Below are 17,502 nucleotides of genomic sequence, written 5' to 3'. Positions count from 1 at the left end.
GTCCTGCTGCTGGGTTGTTGCCCTCCTACGGCCTCCTCCACCTCTCCTGATGTACTGGCCTGTCTCCTGGTAGCGCCTCCATGCTCTGGACACTACGCTGACAGACACAGTGAACCTTCTTGCCACAGCTCGCATTGATGTTCCATCCTGGATGAGCTGCACTACCTGAGCCACTTGTGTGGGTTGTAGACTCCGTCTCATGCTACCACTAGAGTGAAAGCACCGCCAGCATTCAAAAGTGACCAAAACATCAGCCAGGAAGCATAGGAACTGAGAAGTGGTCTGTGGTTATCACCTGCAGAAACACTCCTTTATTGGGGGTGTCTTGCTAATTGCCTATAATTTCCACCTGTTGTCTATTCCATTTGCACAACAGCATGTGAAATTTGTCAATCAGTGTTGCTTCCTAAGTGGACAGTTTGATTTCACAGAGGTGTGATTGACTACGAGTTACATTGTGTTGTTTAAGTGTTGCCTTTATTTTTTTGAGCAGTGTATATACAGTCATCGGGCCGAACTCGCTTTTCTAGAATTGCTAGCTGCTTAGAAGAGTAATCATATAGCGTGCCCATCTGTTATATTCCTACTGAAATGTAGATATGGATTGATTCATTGAGAAGACCATTTGGTTAGCATAACTTATCTTTTGTCTCAACAAGCATTGACTCTGATAGCAATGGCTTGGCTAGGGCTGATGGTACAGTACGAGCTCTGGTCTGGGTGTGGCCTGTGATGGAGGATGAATATGGGAATGTGTGTTTGTTTAGGGATGTGCTGAGAGATTAGATACATGGGATGAACAGTGTACTGTACAGTCCAAGGCCTCTAGAGATTCAAACAGCCAGACCTATGGAAGAAGTGAGCAGCACAGCTCTGGTGTTTGGTGTGGCTGACTATATGATGTCTATGGTACTATCAGGACGGTCACTGGTAAAGGCCTCCCTCTAACCTGCATGGGACACTCTATGGCACTTCTTCAGTCCTCCACCAGTCTTCCATCAAGCTTCAGAGGAAAATAGTAAACACAGTTTATGTAATTTGGCATTATCACAGTTTATGTAATTTGTTAATGGAGGCACTAAGGATGCTTTTATTTAACTTGTTTCTCCCTTAAGCTTTTTCTCATCTGGTCCCAACCCAATAGTCAGAGAACAGTTAATTTTGTGTGTGTGTGCAGTGCAGAGCGAAAGACCCATTGACAACAGATACCCTTTGGCCGGCATCATTTAAAAGTCACCTGTGCCTCTGTAATCGAAAAACAAATGGTGAGAAAATAGTTCACCACTGTTGGTGTTAACTGTTACTACTAGCGCCCTAATGAGAGCATGAACTCGGGTGTTCCTGCTACCCTGGGTTTCTCTTCTAACCCAGCTCACTTTAAAGTGGGGTTCACGCCGCTTCCTCCGAATGATCCCCTTTTTCTCGCGCTTTTTTTCTTTTGTTCTCTATTTCTTTCTTTCTTTTTCGCATTCTTTTTTTCTTTCTCACATTATGCCCTCTATTGTTTTTAAATGAGTCAGCAGATGGGGTTGCCAAGACCAATAGTTTGGTTTTCCGCATTGGCAGAGAGAGATGGACCCTTAAGAGAAGAGAACGGAGTGTTCAGTTCGTCTTCTTCTCCTGTTCTGCACCCCACAGACTGTCATCTGAATACCCTTGCATCTGAATACCCTGCAAAATACCATTCAGCAAGGAGGAACAGTTTACACAAAGAAAACGCTGCCCGTTGACGTGTTCCCAATCATAGCATGCTAATTTTGGCCAACACTAAGTTTCAGTGAAGGCTCATCTTGCAGCTAATTGGCAGTTAGCAGGATTTATGTTTGTATTCTGTTTGCAGTTTGAAAATATGGACCGTTTAACCATAATCCATACACTCACTTCCCTGTTCTACACTGTTAGCAAATGTTGTTTTTGTGATCTTCTGATCTTTGCTACGTCTTCCTTGAAGTCCCCCTATGTAAACCCAGGAAATGTCCATGGTATTGTGTAAAGGCACTGAATCAAAGAGCGGGACAAACAGGAGAGTTCCATCCAGTCTGTCTGGGTGACTCAGAGAAAAACACATGATGCCATGAGCAGTCTGCCGCCGGGGGTTTGCGTTTGGCCACAGATTTATGAGCACGCTCCGAACATGATGCTACAGTACGCTCGCACAAACAATGATTTCATACAAATAACAGACTGACAGACAGACTGCGGGATTGGCTGGACCTGGACAACAGTCAGTCAGTCGACTGGCGTGGTTGGACTGATGTTCCTAATATAATCTGTCATTCACAAAGACCCCCTTGTGGGCAAAGCTCTAGTCTGGTCTACTCTGGCTGAGCAGCTCTGGGCAGGAGTCTGGCTGGGTCCTAGGTACACTAAGAGGACAACTCGCCTAAGCAGAGGCCCACCTTTGCTTGGCGAAGGCTTTTATGCATTTTAAACAGATTGATATTAAATGAAGCCATGTTGATGGAGTGTGTTGAAGAGAGGAGCGTTCTCTACCTGGCCTTTTGAGCTTAAGCAGGACTTCCTCATCCCAGGGACCTACTGTGGTGCACATCTTCATTCTTGCCCAGCACTGAAAAGCATGATTCATTTTTGATAAAGGGCTTGATGATCAATTGAATCTGTTTATCCCCCAAGAGTTGTGCACATTTGTCTGTGGTTGAACTTGTCTATACAACTGCTGCAAAAGATATGTCTAAATAGAATCAAGAGGATGTGCTGGAGACTGAAATGAGATGTTTGAAAGAAGGGTGGTGGTAGAGCACAGGCACATGGAGTGAAGTGAAGAGGATTCAGTGAAGGTGGGGAGCTGTGGAAGAGTGAATAATAGGAAAACAGGCCAGTAGAAAATGTTTGGATTTTTGAAGAAAAGTACCTCAGCTAATTCTTCCTGTTTCTCCTTGTTACAGTTGGTCTACATCATGTTTTATCCCTGTCTGTGTTTCAGGTCCACACAGCCATGTTTCACGGTGCCCCCCCAGTGAGTACCAGTGTGGGGGGACAGAGCTGTGTATCCACATGAGTAAACTGTGTAACGGGGTCCCGGACTGTACCGACGGCTGGGATGAGGGTCCACACTGCAGAGGTATTAAACACTCTCTCCCTCACTCCTCCATTTACGTAGCCTGTCCAGATAGCTTAGTGTATTGTACCCTAACCCGCCCCATTCATTCTCTAACCAGGCAGGGAATCTTGCAGCACTACAATGGAGGGGAGATGGCCTGGCCGTGGCAGATTTGATTCTAACATGGCCGTGCACTAAGGCTTATCCTCCTACCCCCACATTAATGTACATAGCACATGCATGCTGCCCACTTCAAATACAACACTCCATCTTTAAAAATGGATTATGATTATGACGGATTACTGCAGATTGACATGTAAAGAAGCATGTGGGAGTATAATAACATAAAAGTATAATAACATGAGTTGGTTTATTTTCCACCAAGCATTGTATGAACTCCCATGGGGGTTTGCAAGTCCAACTACCTACAGCAGGCCTGGCCAACCCTGTTCCTGGTGAGCTACTGTCCTGTAGATTTTCGCTCCAACTTTAATCTAGCACACCTGATTCAAATAATTAGCTGGTTGATAAACTGAATCAGGTTAGTTATAGTACTACTGGGGTTGGAGCAAAAACCTTCAGGAGGGTAGCTCTCCAGGAACAGGTTTGGGCAGCTCTGACCTACAGTTTTGCTCCTATTCTTGGCCCTGGTTTACTATAATTAAACTGAAATGTATAATTAAACTAATGTGTTTAATGTATAGTACAGAGTGGACAGACTCACATTATACTGCAAAATTATTTAAAAGATTTAGAGTGAATTTATTAACATTTAGAGAGCAAAATTATTAAACAAATCTCTCATCACACACTTGTTTTTTCTCATTATTACATCAATGAAAGTATTGTTCTGTAAGCAGGGTTGAGTATTAGATATGAGTGTATGAAGGTCCGACTTCTGGCTTTCCCAAAACAAAACTTGGAGCACACTCAAATCATGATTATGTGGCTTAGATGATAAACCTTTGCATTCCTAGCTAAAACCATGTGCTGATTCTGATTCGGTTGGCCAAACGGAGACACAGGCACTCATTTCAGCCAATCACGGCTAGCTGGAAGGTTGCAATCTTTTTCCTTGGCTAACCCAACAAGGCTCGTAATTTAACAATTGTATTCATAATTACAGATGTCATACAAGTTTATTATTATGGCACATGAAAGTTCACATGTTCAAGAAGGTATTTCTGCCCCCCAAAAAAACGTTTTGATATAAAATAAGCTTGCGTTCAAATGGCGCTCCTGTGAAGTAGTGACGCGCGACATATGCCTAGTTTCCTGAAACCAGTCACATATATCAATCACAAGTGATAGGCTAATATTCTCACCCATCACACACAGCCAGGTAGGATATACTCCTGTTTTAAAGATGAGCAATGTGCTTAATATTAGGAAAGTTGAGAAATAGAGTAAGCCTAGCCCATAGAAAGCTGATGGGATCCTCCTCTTTTAGAGGTCATCACTCTGTTTTCTCATGCAATTGCATAGCCTATAGAAATGTTGCCCAACATCAGCTCATGGGCTCTCATGAAGTGTTTGTTTAATTAGATTTTCGATTACATTTGCATTGATATCAGAGTAATTAGAGGGACAATAGAGTGCGGGGTACCAGGCAGTTAGCAAGTTTGGCAGGCTACTAATGACCATCAGCAGCATCAGAGCTTGGAGAAACTTAATTTCCGTGGTCACATGGAATTTGACTGCCATCATGACTCGTGACCGCCGATATGGCTGTAATACGGTCACCATAACAGCCCTAACCAGAGACCCATTTTGCAACCCCAAGCATTCCTGCTTCCCCATGCCCAGAGGCAAGACCCCAGCTCTGGGTCTGACGGCAGACAACAATATCCTTTAGGACGAGAGCCTGGCTATTGATTCCTGCATATAAAATGACTAACGTTTTGTAGTTTTCCACGTGGCTTAATGTCCATTATGGACAGACTATGACGTTTTTATAGATCACAGGCACATCTAAGGGAAAAATGATTGACCTACTATACATAACAACAAAGGCTGAGCTAGTCAATCTTCTAGTAGGCTATTTGGCAGCAGACACACTGACCGTAATGAAAGTACACCCACAACTTCACTGTCTCATCTGCAGATACATATTTCTTAATGTAATGTCCTTATTATTGGAGAATGTTTTTGAATTGTGACATTTATTTGCATGAATGCCCCTTTCTCCATCATAACCATACTATCTCCCTGGGTCCTGCTCTCTGCTCTACCCCTTCTCCATCATACCCATACTATCTCCCTGGGTCCTGCTCTCTGCTCTACCCCTTCTCCATCATACCCATACTCTCTCCCTGGGTCCTGCTCTCTGCTCTACCCCTTCTCCATCATACCCATACTATCTCCCTGGGTCCTGCTCTCTGCTCTATCCCTTCTCCATCATACCCATACTCTCTCCCTGGGTCCTGCTCTCTGCTCTACCCCTTCTCCATCATACCCATACTCTCTCCCTGGGTCCTGCTCTCTGCTCTATCCCTTCTCCATCATACCCATACTCTCTCCCTGGGTCCTGCTCTCTGCTCTACCCCTTCTCCATCATACCCATACTATCTCCCTGGGTCCTGCTCTCTGCTCTATCCCTTCTCCATCATACCCATACTCTCTCCCTGGATCCTGCTCTCTGCTCTAACCCTTCTCCATCATACCCATGCTCTCTCCCTGGGTCTGGCTCTCTGCTCTACCCCTTCTCCATCATACCCATACTCTCTCCCTGGGTCCTGCTCTCTGCTCTACCCCTTCTCCATCATACCCATACTCTCTCTCCCTGGGTCCTGCTCTCTGCTCTAACCCTTCTCCATCATACCCATGCTCTCTGCTCTACCCCTTCTCCATCATACCCATACTCTCTCCCTGGGTCCTGCTCTCTGCTCTACCCCTTCTCCATCATACCCATACTCTCTCCCTGGGTCCTGCTCTCTGCTCTAACCCTTCTCCATCATACCCATACTCTCTCCCTGGGTCCTGCTTTCTGCTCTACCCCTTCTCCATCATACCCATACTCTCTCCCTGGGTCCTGCTCTCTGCTCTAACCCTTCTCCATCATACCCATACTCTCTCCCTGGGTCCTGCTCTCTGCTCTACCCCTTCCCTTGTTTCTACAGAAATTGCCTCTTGATTGCTCCTCAAAGTGACCCCAACATATCATTACCTCCTCCTCCCTGTCTCTCTACAGAATTCGCCACAAACTGCACTCTATCAGGTTGCCAGGACAACTGTTCTGTGACTCCGTTGGGCGCTGCATGTTACTGTAAGAGTGGATATGAAATAGGGCTGGACGGCAAGACATGTAAAGGTGAGTTCTGACAACCTTTAGCCTTCTAGACATTGTGACAACCTGCTACTGACTTTATAAATAGTTGGCCTATACCTAGTTAAAGTCTGGTGGGCAATTGTCTCTATCCAGCTCAAAGGACCATCAAAAAGAGCTGGAGGGGTTTTGTGCATAAACAGTAGCTAACCGTGTGTGTGTGTGGGTCAGATTTTGATGAGTGTAGTGTTTACGGGACCTGCAGCCAGTCATGTACCAACACAGAGGGCTCCTACACCTGCAGCTGTGTGGAGGGCTACCTGCCCCAGCCCGACAACCGCTCCTGCAAGGCCAAAAATGGTATGTATTATTAAGTCCTGCCACCACTCACCTCGTTATTTTATCGAAAGGTACCCTCGAAGCTTTCCATGGGTCTTTTAAACTAATGTACTGTAAATATACTGTAGGATTCAACAACCTCTGCTCCATAGTCCTCTCACACTCCTCCCTCCTCCCATTCCCCGATCTCTCCTCTCCAAGACCCAGTAGAAAGGAACTCGGTGCTGCTGATCGCCAACAGTCAGAACATCCAGGCTACGTCTCTGAGCGGCACCACAATCAGCCTGCTGTCCCCCACCACCAAGCAGACCACCGCCATGGACTTCCTCTACGCCCAGGAGCAGGTCTGCTGGATCCACGTGGGCGACTCACCCGCCTCCACCCACCTCAAGTGTGCCAAGATCCCCAACCTCAAGAGCTTCACAGACGAGAGGGTCATCAACATCTCCCTCAGCCTGCACCGTGAGTTCTATAATAAAATATGATACAGTATGATACTCCAACATCTCACCCCGCTTAGACTGTGACTACACTGTAGTATAGTACAGTATGATGCAGTATAGTATTAGTTCATAACTATACAGTACAGTATGCTACATCTCACACCACACTGCTCAAGGATTCTACAGTGAGTAGCACAGTGGGATAATTCAACATCCACACCATCAATAATACCCCATCCATCAACATCCACAAACTGGTAGTACAATGGAGGACACTGTTACAGCAGTACAACATGAAGAGTAAAGTAAGGTACGCTGTTACGACAAAGCAGGCACATTACATCATAGTATCAAAATCTCCCTCCCCCTGTCTGCACCAGTCAACAGTTGAATATGACATACTTTAGCAGTTCTACATGTGTGTTCATGCATGTGTGTGGTGCTAGAAATGGCATGTGCCTGCGTTTCGTGTGTGTGTCACTGTTGATACTATAGCTGGAGTTGTGCAACGGCCAGTTTGGAAGAATACCAAAGCCAGTTCCCTTCCAGTAAAAAAGGAAAGATGGAGCCAGTGGATCTGAGGAAAAACGTGTGTGTGTGTGAGCAGGTGTGTAGGTTATAGGTCAGCTCCCCCTTATCCCCTTCCTCTGTCTCCCTTCAGTCCCTCCCTCCTCCACATCAAGACAGACAGACAGACTCACGCAGACAGACAGACTCACGCAGACAGACAGACTCGCGCAGGCAGACAGACAGACTGGCGCAGGCAGACAGACAGACTGGCGCAGGCAGACAGACAGACTGGCGCAGGCAGACAGACAGACTGGCGCAGGCAGACAGACAGACAGACAGACTGGCGCAGGCAGGCAGACTGGCAGACAGACAGACAGACTGGCAGGCAGGCAGACAGACAGACTGGCGCAGGCAGGCAGACAGACAGACTGGCGCAGGCAGACAGACAGACAGACTGGCGCAGGCAGGCAGACAGACAGACTGGCGCAGGCAGGCAGGCAGACAGACAGACTGGCGCAGGCAGGCAGGCAGACAGACAGACAGACAGACAGACTGGCGCAGGCAGGCAGGCAGACAGACAGACTGGCGCAGGCAGGCAGGCAGGCAGACTGGCGCAGGCAGGCAGGCTGGCGCAGGCAGGCAGGCAGGCAGACAGACAGACAGACAGACAGACTGGCGCAGGCAGGCAGGCAGACAGACAGACTGGCGCAGGCAGGCAGGCAGACAGACAGACTGGCGCAGGCAGGCAGGCAGGCAGACAGACAGACAGACTGGCGCAGGCAGGCAGGCAGACAGACAGACAGACTGGCGCAGGCAGGCAGGCAGACAGACAGACAGACTGGCGCAGGCAGGCAGGCGCACAGACAGACAGACAGACTGGCGCAGGCAGGCAGACAGACAGACAGACAGACTGGCGCAGGCAGGCAGACAGACAGACTGGCGCAGGCAGGCAGACAGACAGACTGGCGCAGGCAGGCAGACAGACAGACTGGCGCAGGCAGGCAGACAGACAGACTGGCGCAGGCAGGCAGACAGACAGACTGGCGCAGGCAGGCAGACAGACAGACTGGCGCAGGCAGGCAGACAGACAGACTGGCGCAGGCAGGCAGACAGACAGACTGGCGCAGGCAGGCAGACAGACTGGCGCAGGCAGGCAGACAGACAGACAGACAGACAGACAGACTGGCGCAGGCAGGCAGACAGACAGACTGACGCAGGCAGGCAGACAGACTGGCGCAGGCAGGCAGACAGACTGGCGCAGGCAGGCAGACAGACAGACAGACTGGCGCAGGCAGGCAGGCAGACAGACAGACAGACTGGCGCAGGCAGGCAGGCAGACAGACAGACTGGCGCAGGCAGGCAGACAGACAGACAGACTGGCGCAGGCAGGCAGGCAGACAGACAGACAGACTGGCGCAGGCAGGCAGACAGACAGACAGACTGGCGCAGGCAGGCAGGCAGGCAGAGACAGACAGACAGACAGACAGACTGGCGCAGGCAGGCAGACAGACAGACAGACAGACAGACAGACAGACAGACAGACTGGCGCAGGCAGGCAGGCAGACAGACAGACAGACTGGCGCAGGCAGGCAGACAGACAGACAGACTGGCGCAGGCAGACAGACAGACTGGCGCAGGCAGGCAGGCAGACAGACAGACAGACAGACTGGCGCAGGCAGACAGACAGACTGGCGCAGGCAGGCAGGCAGACAGACAGACTGGCGCAGGCAGGCAGACAGACAGACAGACTGGCGCAGGCAGGCAGGCAGACAGACAGACTGGCGCAGGCAGGCAGGCAGACAGACAGACAGACTGGCGCAGGCAGGCAGACAGACAGACTGGCGCAGGCAGGCAGGCAGAGACAGACAGACAGACTGGCGCAGGCAGGCAGGCAGACAGACTGGCGCAGGCAGGCAGGCAGACAGACTGGCGCAGGCAGGCAGACAGACAGACTGGCGCAGGCAGGCAGACAGACAGACTGGCGCAGGCAGACAGACAGACAGACAGACAGACAGACTGGCGCAGGCAGGCAGGCTGACAGACAGACAGACAGACAGACTGGCGCAGGCAGGCAGGCTGACAGACAGACAGACTGGTGCAGGCAGGCAGACAGGCAGACAGACTGGCGCAGACAGGCAGGCAGACAGACAGACTGGCGCAGGCAGGCAGACAGACTGGCGCAGGCAGGCAGACAGAATGGCGCAGGCAGGCAGACAGACAGACAGACTGGCGCAGGCAGGCAGGCAGACAGACAGACAGACTGGCGCAGGCAGGCAGGCAGACAGACAGACTGGCGCAGGCAGGCAGGCAGACAGACAGACTGGCGCAGGCAGGCAGGCAGACAGACAGACAGACTGGCGCAGGCAGGCAGGCAGACAGACAGACTGGCGCAGGCAGGCAGGACAGACAGACAGACAGACAGACTGGCGCAGGCAGGCAGGCAGACAGACAGACAGACTGGCGCAGGCAGGCAGACAGACAGAGACTGGCGCAGGCAGACAGACAGACTGGCGCAGGCAGGCAGGCAGACAGGCAGACAGACAGACAGACTGGCGCAGGCAGGACAGACTGGCGCAGGCAGACAGACAGACAGACAGACTGGCGCAGGCAGGCAGGCAGGCAGACAGACAGACTGGCGCAGGCAGGCAGGCAGACAGACAGACAGACTGGCGCAGGCAGGCAGGCAGACAGACTGGCGCAGGCAGGCAGACAGACAGACTGGCGCAGGCAGGCAGACAGACAGACTGGCGCAGGCAGGCAGACAGACAGACTGGCGCAGGCAGACAGGCAGACAGACAGACAGACAGACAGACAGACTGGCGCAGGCAGGCAGGCAGACAGACAGACAGACAGACTGGCGCAGAGACAGACAGACAGACTGGCGCAGGCAGACAGACAGACTGGCGCAGGCAGACAGACAGACAGACAGACTGGCGCAGGCAGACAGACAGACAGACTGGCGCAGGCAGACAGACAGGCAGACAGGCAGACAGGCAGACAGGCAGGCAGACAGACAGACAGACTGGCGCAGGCAGACAGACAGACAGACTGGCGCAGGAGACAGACAGACAGGACTGGGCAGGCAGACAGACAGACAGACAGACAGACAGACAGACAGACAGACAGACTGGCGCAGGCAGACAGACAGACTGGCGCAGGCAGACAGACAGACTGGCGCAGGCAGACAGACAGACAGACTGGCAGGCAGGCAGACAGACAGACTGGCGCAGGCAGACAGACTGGCGCAGGCAGGCAGACAGGCAGACAGACAGACAGACAGACAGACAGACAGACTGGCGCAGGCAGACAGACAGACAGACTGGCGCAGGCAGACAGACAGACAGACTGGCGCAGGCAGACAGACAGACAGACTGGCGCAGGCAGACAGACAGACAGACTGGCGCAGGCAGACAGACAGACAGACTGGCGCAGGCAGACAGACAGACAGACAGACTGGCGCAGGCAGACAGACAGACAGACAGACTGGCGCAGGCAGACAGACAGACAGACAGGCAGACAGACAGACAGACTGGCGCAGGCAGGCAGACAGACAGACAGACTGGCGCAGGCAGGCAGACAGACAGACTGGCGCAGGCAGGCAGGCAGACAGACTGGCGCAGGCAGGCAGACAGACAGACAGACAGACTGGCGCAGGCAGACAGCAGACAGACTGGCGCAGGCAGACAGACAGACAGACAGACAGACAGGCAGGCAGACAGACTGGCGCAGGCAGGCAGACAGATAGACAGACTGGCCCAGGCAGGCAGGCAGACAGAAAGACTGGCAGGCAGACAGACAGACTGGCAGGCAGGCAGACTGGCGCAGGCAGACAGACAGACTGGCGCAGGCAGGCAGACAGACTGGCGCAGGCAGGCAGGCAGACAGACAGGCGCAGGCAGGCAGACAGGCGCAGGCAGACAGGGCAGACAGACAGCAGGCAGACAGACAGGCAGACAGGAGGGCAGACAGACAGGCAGGCAGACAGACTGGCGCAGGCAGGCAGACAGACTGGCGCAGGCAGGCAGACAGACAGACAGGCAGACAGACAGACAGGCAGACAGACTGGCGCAGGCAGGCAGACAGACAGACAGACAGACTGGCGGCAGGCAGGCAGACAGACTGGCGCAGGCAGACAGACAGAGACTGGCGCAGGCAGACAGACAGACTGGCGCAGGCAGACAGACAGACTGGCGCAGGCAGACAGACAGACTGGCGCAGGCAGACAGGCAGGCAGACAGACAGACTGGCGCAGGCAGACAGACAGGCAGACAGACAGGCAGACAGGCAGACAGGCAGACAGACAGACAGACAGACAGACAGACTGGCGCAGGCAGACAGACAGACAGACTGGCGCAGGCAGACAGACAGACAGACTGGCGCAGGCAGGCAGACAGACAGACTGGCGCAGGCAGGCAGACAGACAGACTGGCGCAGGCAGGCAGACAGACTGGCGCAGGCAGACAGACAGACAGACTGGCGCAGGCAGGCAGACAGACAGACTGGCGCAGGCAGACAGACAGACAGACAGACAGACTGGCGCAGGCAGACAGACAGACAGACAGACTGGCGCAGGCAGACAGGCAGACAGACAGACAGACAGACAGACTGGCGCAGGCAGGCAGACAGACAGACAGACAGACAGACAGACTGGCGCAGGCAGGCAGACAGACAGACAGACTGGCGCAGGCAGGCAGACAGACAGACAGACTGGCGCAGGCAGACAGACAGACAGACAGACTGGCGCAGGCAGGCAGACAGACAGGCAGACAGACTGGCACAGACAGACAGGCAGACAGACAGGCAGACAGACAGACTGGCGCAGGCAGGCAGGCAGACTGGCGCAGGCAGGCAGGCAGCAGACTGGCAGCAGGCAGGCAGGCAGACTGGCGCAGGCAGGCAGGCAGACTGGCGCAGGCAGGCAGGCAGACTGGCAGACAGACAGCAGGACAGACAGGCGCAGGCAGGCAGACAGACAGACAGACTGGCGCAGGCAGACAGACAGACAGACTGGCGCAGGCAGGCAGACAGACAGACAGACTGGCGCAGGCAGGCAGACAGACAGACAGACTGGCGCAGGCAGGCAGACAGACAGGCAGACAGACAGACTGGCGCAGGCAGACTGGCGCAGGCAGACAGACAGACAGGCAGACTGGCGCAGGCAGGCAGACAGACAGGCAGTCAGACTGGCGCAGGCAGGCAGTCAGACTGGCGCAGGCAGGCAGACAGACTGGCGCAGGCAGGCAGGCAGACTGGCAGGCAGGCAGACAGGCAGGCAGGCAGACTGGCGCAGGCAGGCAGGCAGACTGGCGCAGGCAGGCAGGCAGACTGGCGCAGGCAGGCAGGCAGACTGGCGCAGGCAGGCAGAGACTGGCGCAGACAGACAGACAGACAGGCAGACAGACAGGACAGACTGGCGCAGACAGACAGACTGGCGCAGACAGACAGACAGACAGACAGACAGACAGACAGACTGGCGCAGGCAGGCAGGCAGACTTGCGCAGACAGGCAGACAGACAGACAGACGACAGGCAGGCAGACAGACAGACAGACAGGCGGCAGACAGACAGACAGGCGCAGGCAGACAGACAGGCGCAGGCAGACAGACTGGCGCTGACAGACAGACTGGCGCGGGCAGATGGGCAGACTGGCGCAAGCAGGCAGGCAGACTGGCGCAGGCAGGCAGGCAGACTGGCGCAGGCAGACTGGCGCAGGCAGGCAGACAGACTGGCGCAGGCAGACTGGCAGGCAGACTGGCGCAGGCAGGCAGGCAGACTGGCGCAGGCAGAGACTGGCGCAGGCAGGCAGGCAGACTGGCGCAGGCAGGCAGGCAGACTGGCGCAGGCAGGCAGGCAGACTGGCGCAGGCAGGCAGGCAGGCAGACTGGCGCAGGCAGGCAGGCAGACTGGCGCAGGCAGAGGCAGACTGGCGACAGACAGGCAGGCAGGCAGACAGACAGACAGACTGGCGCAGGCAGGCAGGCAGTCAGACTGGCGCAGGCAGGCAGACAGACAGACAGACAGACAGACTGGCGCAGGCAGGCAGACAGACAGACAGACTGGCGCAGGCAGGCAGTCAGACTGGCGCAGGCAGGCAGGCAGGCAGTCAGACTGGCGCAGGCAGGCAGGCAGACAGACAGACAGACAGACTGGCGCAGGCAGGCAGACAGACAGGCAGACAGAGACTGGCGCAGGCAGACTGGCGCAGGCAGACAGACAGACAGGCAGACTGGCGCAGGCAGGCAGACAGACAGGCAGTCAGACTGGCGCAGGCAGACAGACTGGCGCAGGCAGGCAGACAGACTGGCGCAGGCAGGCAGGACTGGCAGGCAGGCAGGCAGACTGGCGCAGGCAGGCAGGCAGACTGGCGCAGGCAGGCAGGCAGACTGGCGCAGGCAGGCAGGCAGACTGGCGCAGGCAGGCAGGCAGGCAGACTGGCGCAGGCAGGCAGGCAGACTGGCGCAGGCAGGCAGGCAGACTGGCGCAGGCAGGCAGGCAGACTGGCAGCAGGCAGGCAGGCAGACTGGCGCAGGCAGGCAGGCAGACTGGCGGCAGGCAGGCAGGCAGACTGGCAGGCAGGCAGGCAGACTGGCGCAGGCAGGCAGGCAGACAGACTGGCGGGCAGGCAGGCAGACTGGCGCAGGGGCAGGCTGGCGCAGGCAGGCAGACAGACAGACAGACTGGCGCAGGCAGGCAGGCAGTCAGACTGGCGCAGGCAGGCAGACAGACAGACAGACAGACAGACTGGCGCAGGCAGGCAGACAGACAGACAGACTGGCGCAGGCAGGCAGTCAGACTGGCGCAGGCAGGCAGGCAGGCAGTCAGACTGGCGCAGGCAGGCAGGCAGGCAGTCAGACAGACAGACAGACTGGCGCAGGCAGGCAGACAGACAGGCAGACAGAGACTGGCGCAGGCAGACTGGCGCAGGCAGACAGACAGACAGGCAGACTGGCGCAGGCAGGCAGACAGACAGGCAGTCAGACTGGCGCAGGCAGGCAGTCAGACTGGCGCAGGCAGGCAGTCAGACTGGCGCAGGCAGGCAGTCAGACTGGCGCAGGCAGGCAGTCAGACTGGCGCAGGCAGGCAGTCAGACTGGCGCAGGCAGGCAGGCAGACTGGCGCAGGCAGGCAGGCAGACTGGCGCAGGCAGGCAGGCAGACTGGCGCAGGCAGGCAGGCAGACTGGCGCAGGCAGGCAGGCAGACTGGCGCAGGCAGGCAGGCAGACTGGCGCAGGCAGGCAGGCAGACTGGCGCAGGCAGCAGGGCAGGCAGACTGGCAGGCAGGCAGGCAGGCAGACTGGCGCAGGCAGGCAGGCAGACTGGCGCAGGCAGGCAGGCAGACTGGCGCAGGCAGACAGGCAGACTGGCGCAGGCAGACAGACAGACAGACAGGACTGGCAGACAGACAGACAGACAGACTGGCGCAGACAGACAGACAGACAGACAGACAGGCAGACAGGCTGGCAGACAGACAGGCAGACAGACAGGCAGACAGACAGGCAGACAGAGACAGGCGCACAGACTGGCGCAGGCAGGCAGACAGACAGACAGAGACTGGCGCAGGCAGACTGGCGCAGGCAGACAGACAGACAGGCAGACTGGCGCAGGCAGACTGGGCGCAGGCAGGCAGGCAGACTGGCGCAGGCAGGCAGGCAGACTGGCGCAGGCAGGCAGGCAGACTGGCGCAGGCAGGCAGTCAGACTGGTGCAGGCAGACTGGCTGGCAGGCAGGCAGACTGGCAGACTGGCTGGCAGGCAGACAGGCAGGCTGTCAGACTGGCTGGCAGGCAGGCAGGCTGTCAGACTGGCTGGCAGGCAGGCAGGCTGTCAGACTGGCTGGCAAGCAGGCAGGCTGTCAGACTGGCTGGCTGGCAGGCAGGCAGGCTGTCAGACTGGCTGGCAGACTGGCAGGCTGGAGCAGGCAGGCAGGCAGACAGGCGCAGGCTGGCAGATTGTCAGACTGGCGCAGGCTGGCTGGCAGACTGGCGCAGGCTGGCTGGCAGACTGGCGCAGGCTGGCTGGCAGACTGGCTGGCAGACTGCTGCAAGCAAGAGGTACCCAAGTCATGCAGGCTGCGCAGCAACCAGTTCCCAAGTTTAAACAAGTTATATTTGTATTTATTTTTTACATGTATTTAAACCAAGAATGGGCCATCCCTGGGAATTTAGTCAGGGTCTCAACTTACTGTTGCGAGTTAGAATAGTAAACACAAGGTACAATTTTGAAATCAGCAGTTTTTTTTTTGTCAGGAACGGATAGTCAGTCAATTAGCCCATGTCAGCTAACATTTTTTTTGATCGGTAAGTTAGTTTAACGGCCAGTTGTCAAAACTTGTAGTAATCATGGTGGAATTACCGCCCCAATCGATTTTATTAGTCAGTCTCACTTAGATATTGTATTAAAAACTGCAAACATTTCTATCCACCCTATGGAAAATGGGTGGTGGTGGCACAACTGCAACCCCTTATGATGAGTTCAGATTTTTTGTGGCCCCCACCACAATCAAAGTAGCCCATCCCGGATTTAGACTGTCCTAAAAAATATAATTATGTGAATAGTGATGTTATTTAAAATGCCCATCCCGTGTGTGTGTGTACATATTTTACTATACTTGTGAGTACCAGAAGTCCTGACAAGAATCGTAAACAAACTCAAATTCAGAGTAGTGAGGACATTTTGCCGATCCTCACTTTAAAAAGGCTATTTTTGGCTTAGGGTTTACGTTAAGGGTTACGGTCAGGGGTTAGGTTTAGGGAAAACAGGATTTTGAATGGGAATCAATTGTTGGTCTCCACAAGTATAGTAAGACATACAGTTGAAGTCGGAAGTTTACATACACTTAGGTTGGATTCATTAAAACTCGTTTTTCAACCACTCCACAAATTTCTTGTTAACAAACTATAGTTTTGGCAAGTTGGTTAGGACATCTACTTTGTGCATGGCACAATACATTTTTTCAACAATTGTTTACAGACAGATTAGTTCACTTATAATTCACTGTATCACAATCCCAGTGGGTCAGAAGTTTACATACACTAAGTTGACTGTGCCTTTAAACAGCTTGGAAAATTCCAGAAAATGATGTCATGGCTTTAGAAGCTTCTGATAGGCTAATTGACATAATTTGAGTCAATTGGACCTGTGGCTGTATTTCAAGGCCTACCTTCAAACTCAGTGCCTCTTTGCTTGACATCATTGGAAAATCAAAAGAAATCAGCTGTCGTGAAGTTGGACTGATGGGGGAGGTTTATGACCCCCCATAAATATCAGATAAACATGGAATTGTTGTGCAATTTATGGTCCCTCAGACCTTCAATACGTTATACAGCTGCACCATTGAGCGAATCTTGACTGGCTGTATCACCACTTGGTATGGCAACTGCTTGGCATCCGACCGTAAGACGCTACGGAGGGTAGTGCGTACGGCCCTGTACATCACTGCCATCCAGGATCTCTATACCAGGGGGTGTCAGAGGAAGGGCCTAAAAATTGTCAGACTCCAGCCACACTAGTCATAGACTGTTTTCTCTGCTACCACATGGCAAGAGGGTACCGGAGGACCAAGTCTGGAACCAAAAGATTCTACCCCCAGCTTCTATAAGTCTGCTAAATAGTTAACCAATATTATCTGCATTGACCCTTTTTGCGCTAACCCTTTTGACTCTTCACATGCGCTGCTGTTACTGTTTGTCTATCCTGTTGCCTAGTCACATTTAACTCCTACCTATATGTACATATCTACCTCGGTTACCTCGTACCCCTGCATATCGACTTGCTACTGGTACCCCGCGTACAGAGACAGTTCCTCATTGTGTTATTATCCTTCTATGATTTATATTTTTCTCTCTGCATTGTTGGGAAGTAAGCTCTGCGTTGTTAGTGTAAACCTG

The 17,502-nt window shown here is 53.8% G+C and overlaps 1 protein-coding gene across 3 annotated transcripts in view; it reads left to right on the top strand.

The window, feature by feature from the left end:
• The window catches only part of LOC112254672 (low-density lipoprotein receptor-related protein 1-like), a 164,601-nt gene that overhangs the window by 61,521 nt on the left and 85,578 nt on the right, over positions 1 to 17,502 (top strand). For all 3 annotated transcript variants that reach the window (XM_042324507.1, XM_042324505.1, XM_042324506.1), the window contains exons 3-6: positions 2,945 to 3,082; positions 6,252 to 6,371; positions 6,558 to 6,686; positions 6,867 to 7,127. In XM_042324507.1, the coding sequence (XP_042180441.1) occupies positions 2,945 to 3,082; positions 6,252 to 6,371; positions 6,558 to 6,686; positions 6,867 to 7,127 (648 nt within the window). The remainder of the gene's footprint in view (positions 1 to 2,944; positions 3,083 to 6,251; positions 6,372 to 6,557; positions 6,687 to 6,866; positions 7,128 to 17,502) is intronic.

Source organism: Oncorhynchus tshawytscha, linkage group LG07 (assembly GCF_018296145.1).
Source record: "Oncorhynchus tshawytscha isolate Ot180627B linkage group LG07, Otsh_v2.0, whole genome shotgun sequence".
NCBI classification, from domain to species: domain Eukaryota; kingdom Metazoa; phylum Chordata; class Actinopteri; order Salmoniformes; family Salmonidae; genus Oncorhynchus; species Oncorhynchus tshawytscha.
This window is presented reverse-complemented; position numbering and strand designations above follow the sequence as displayed.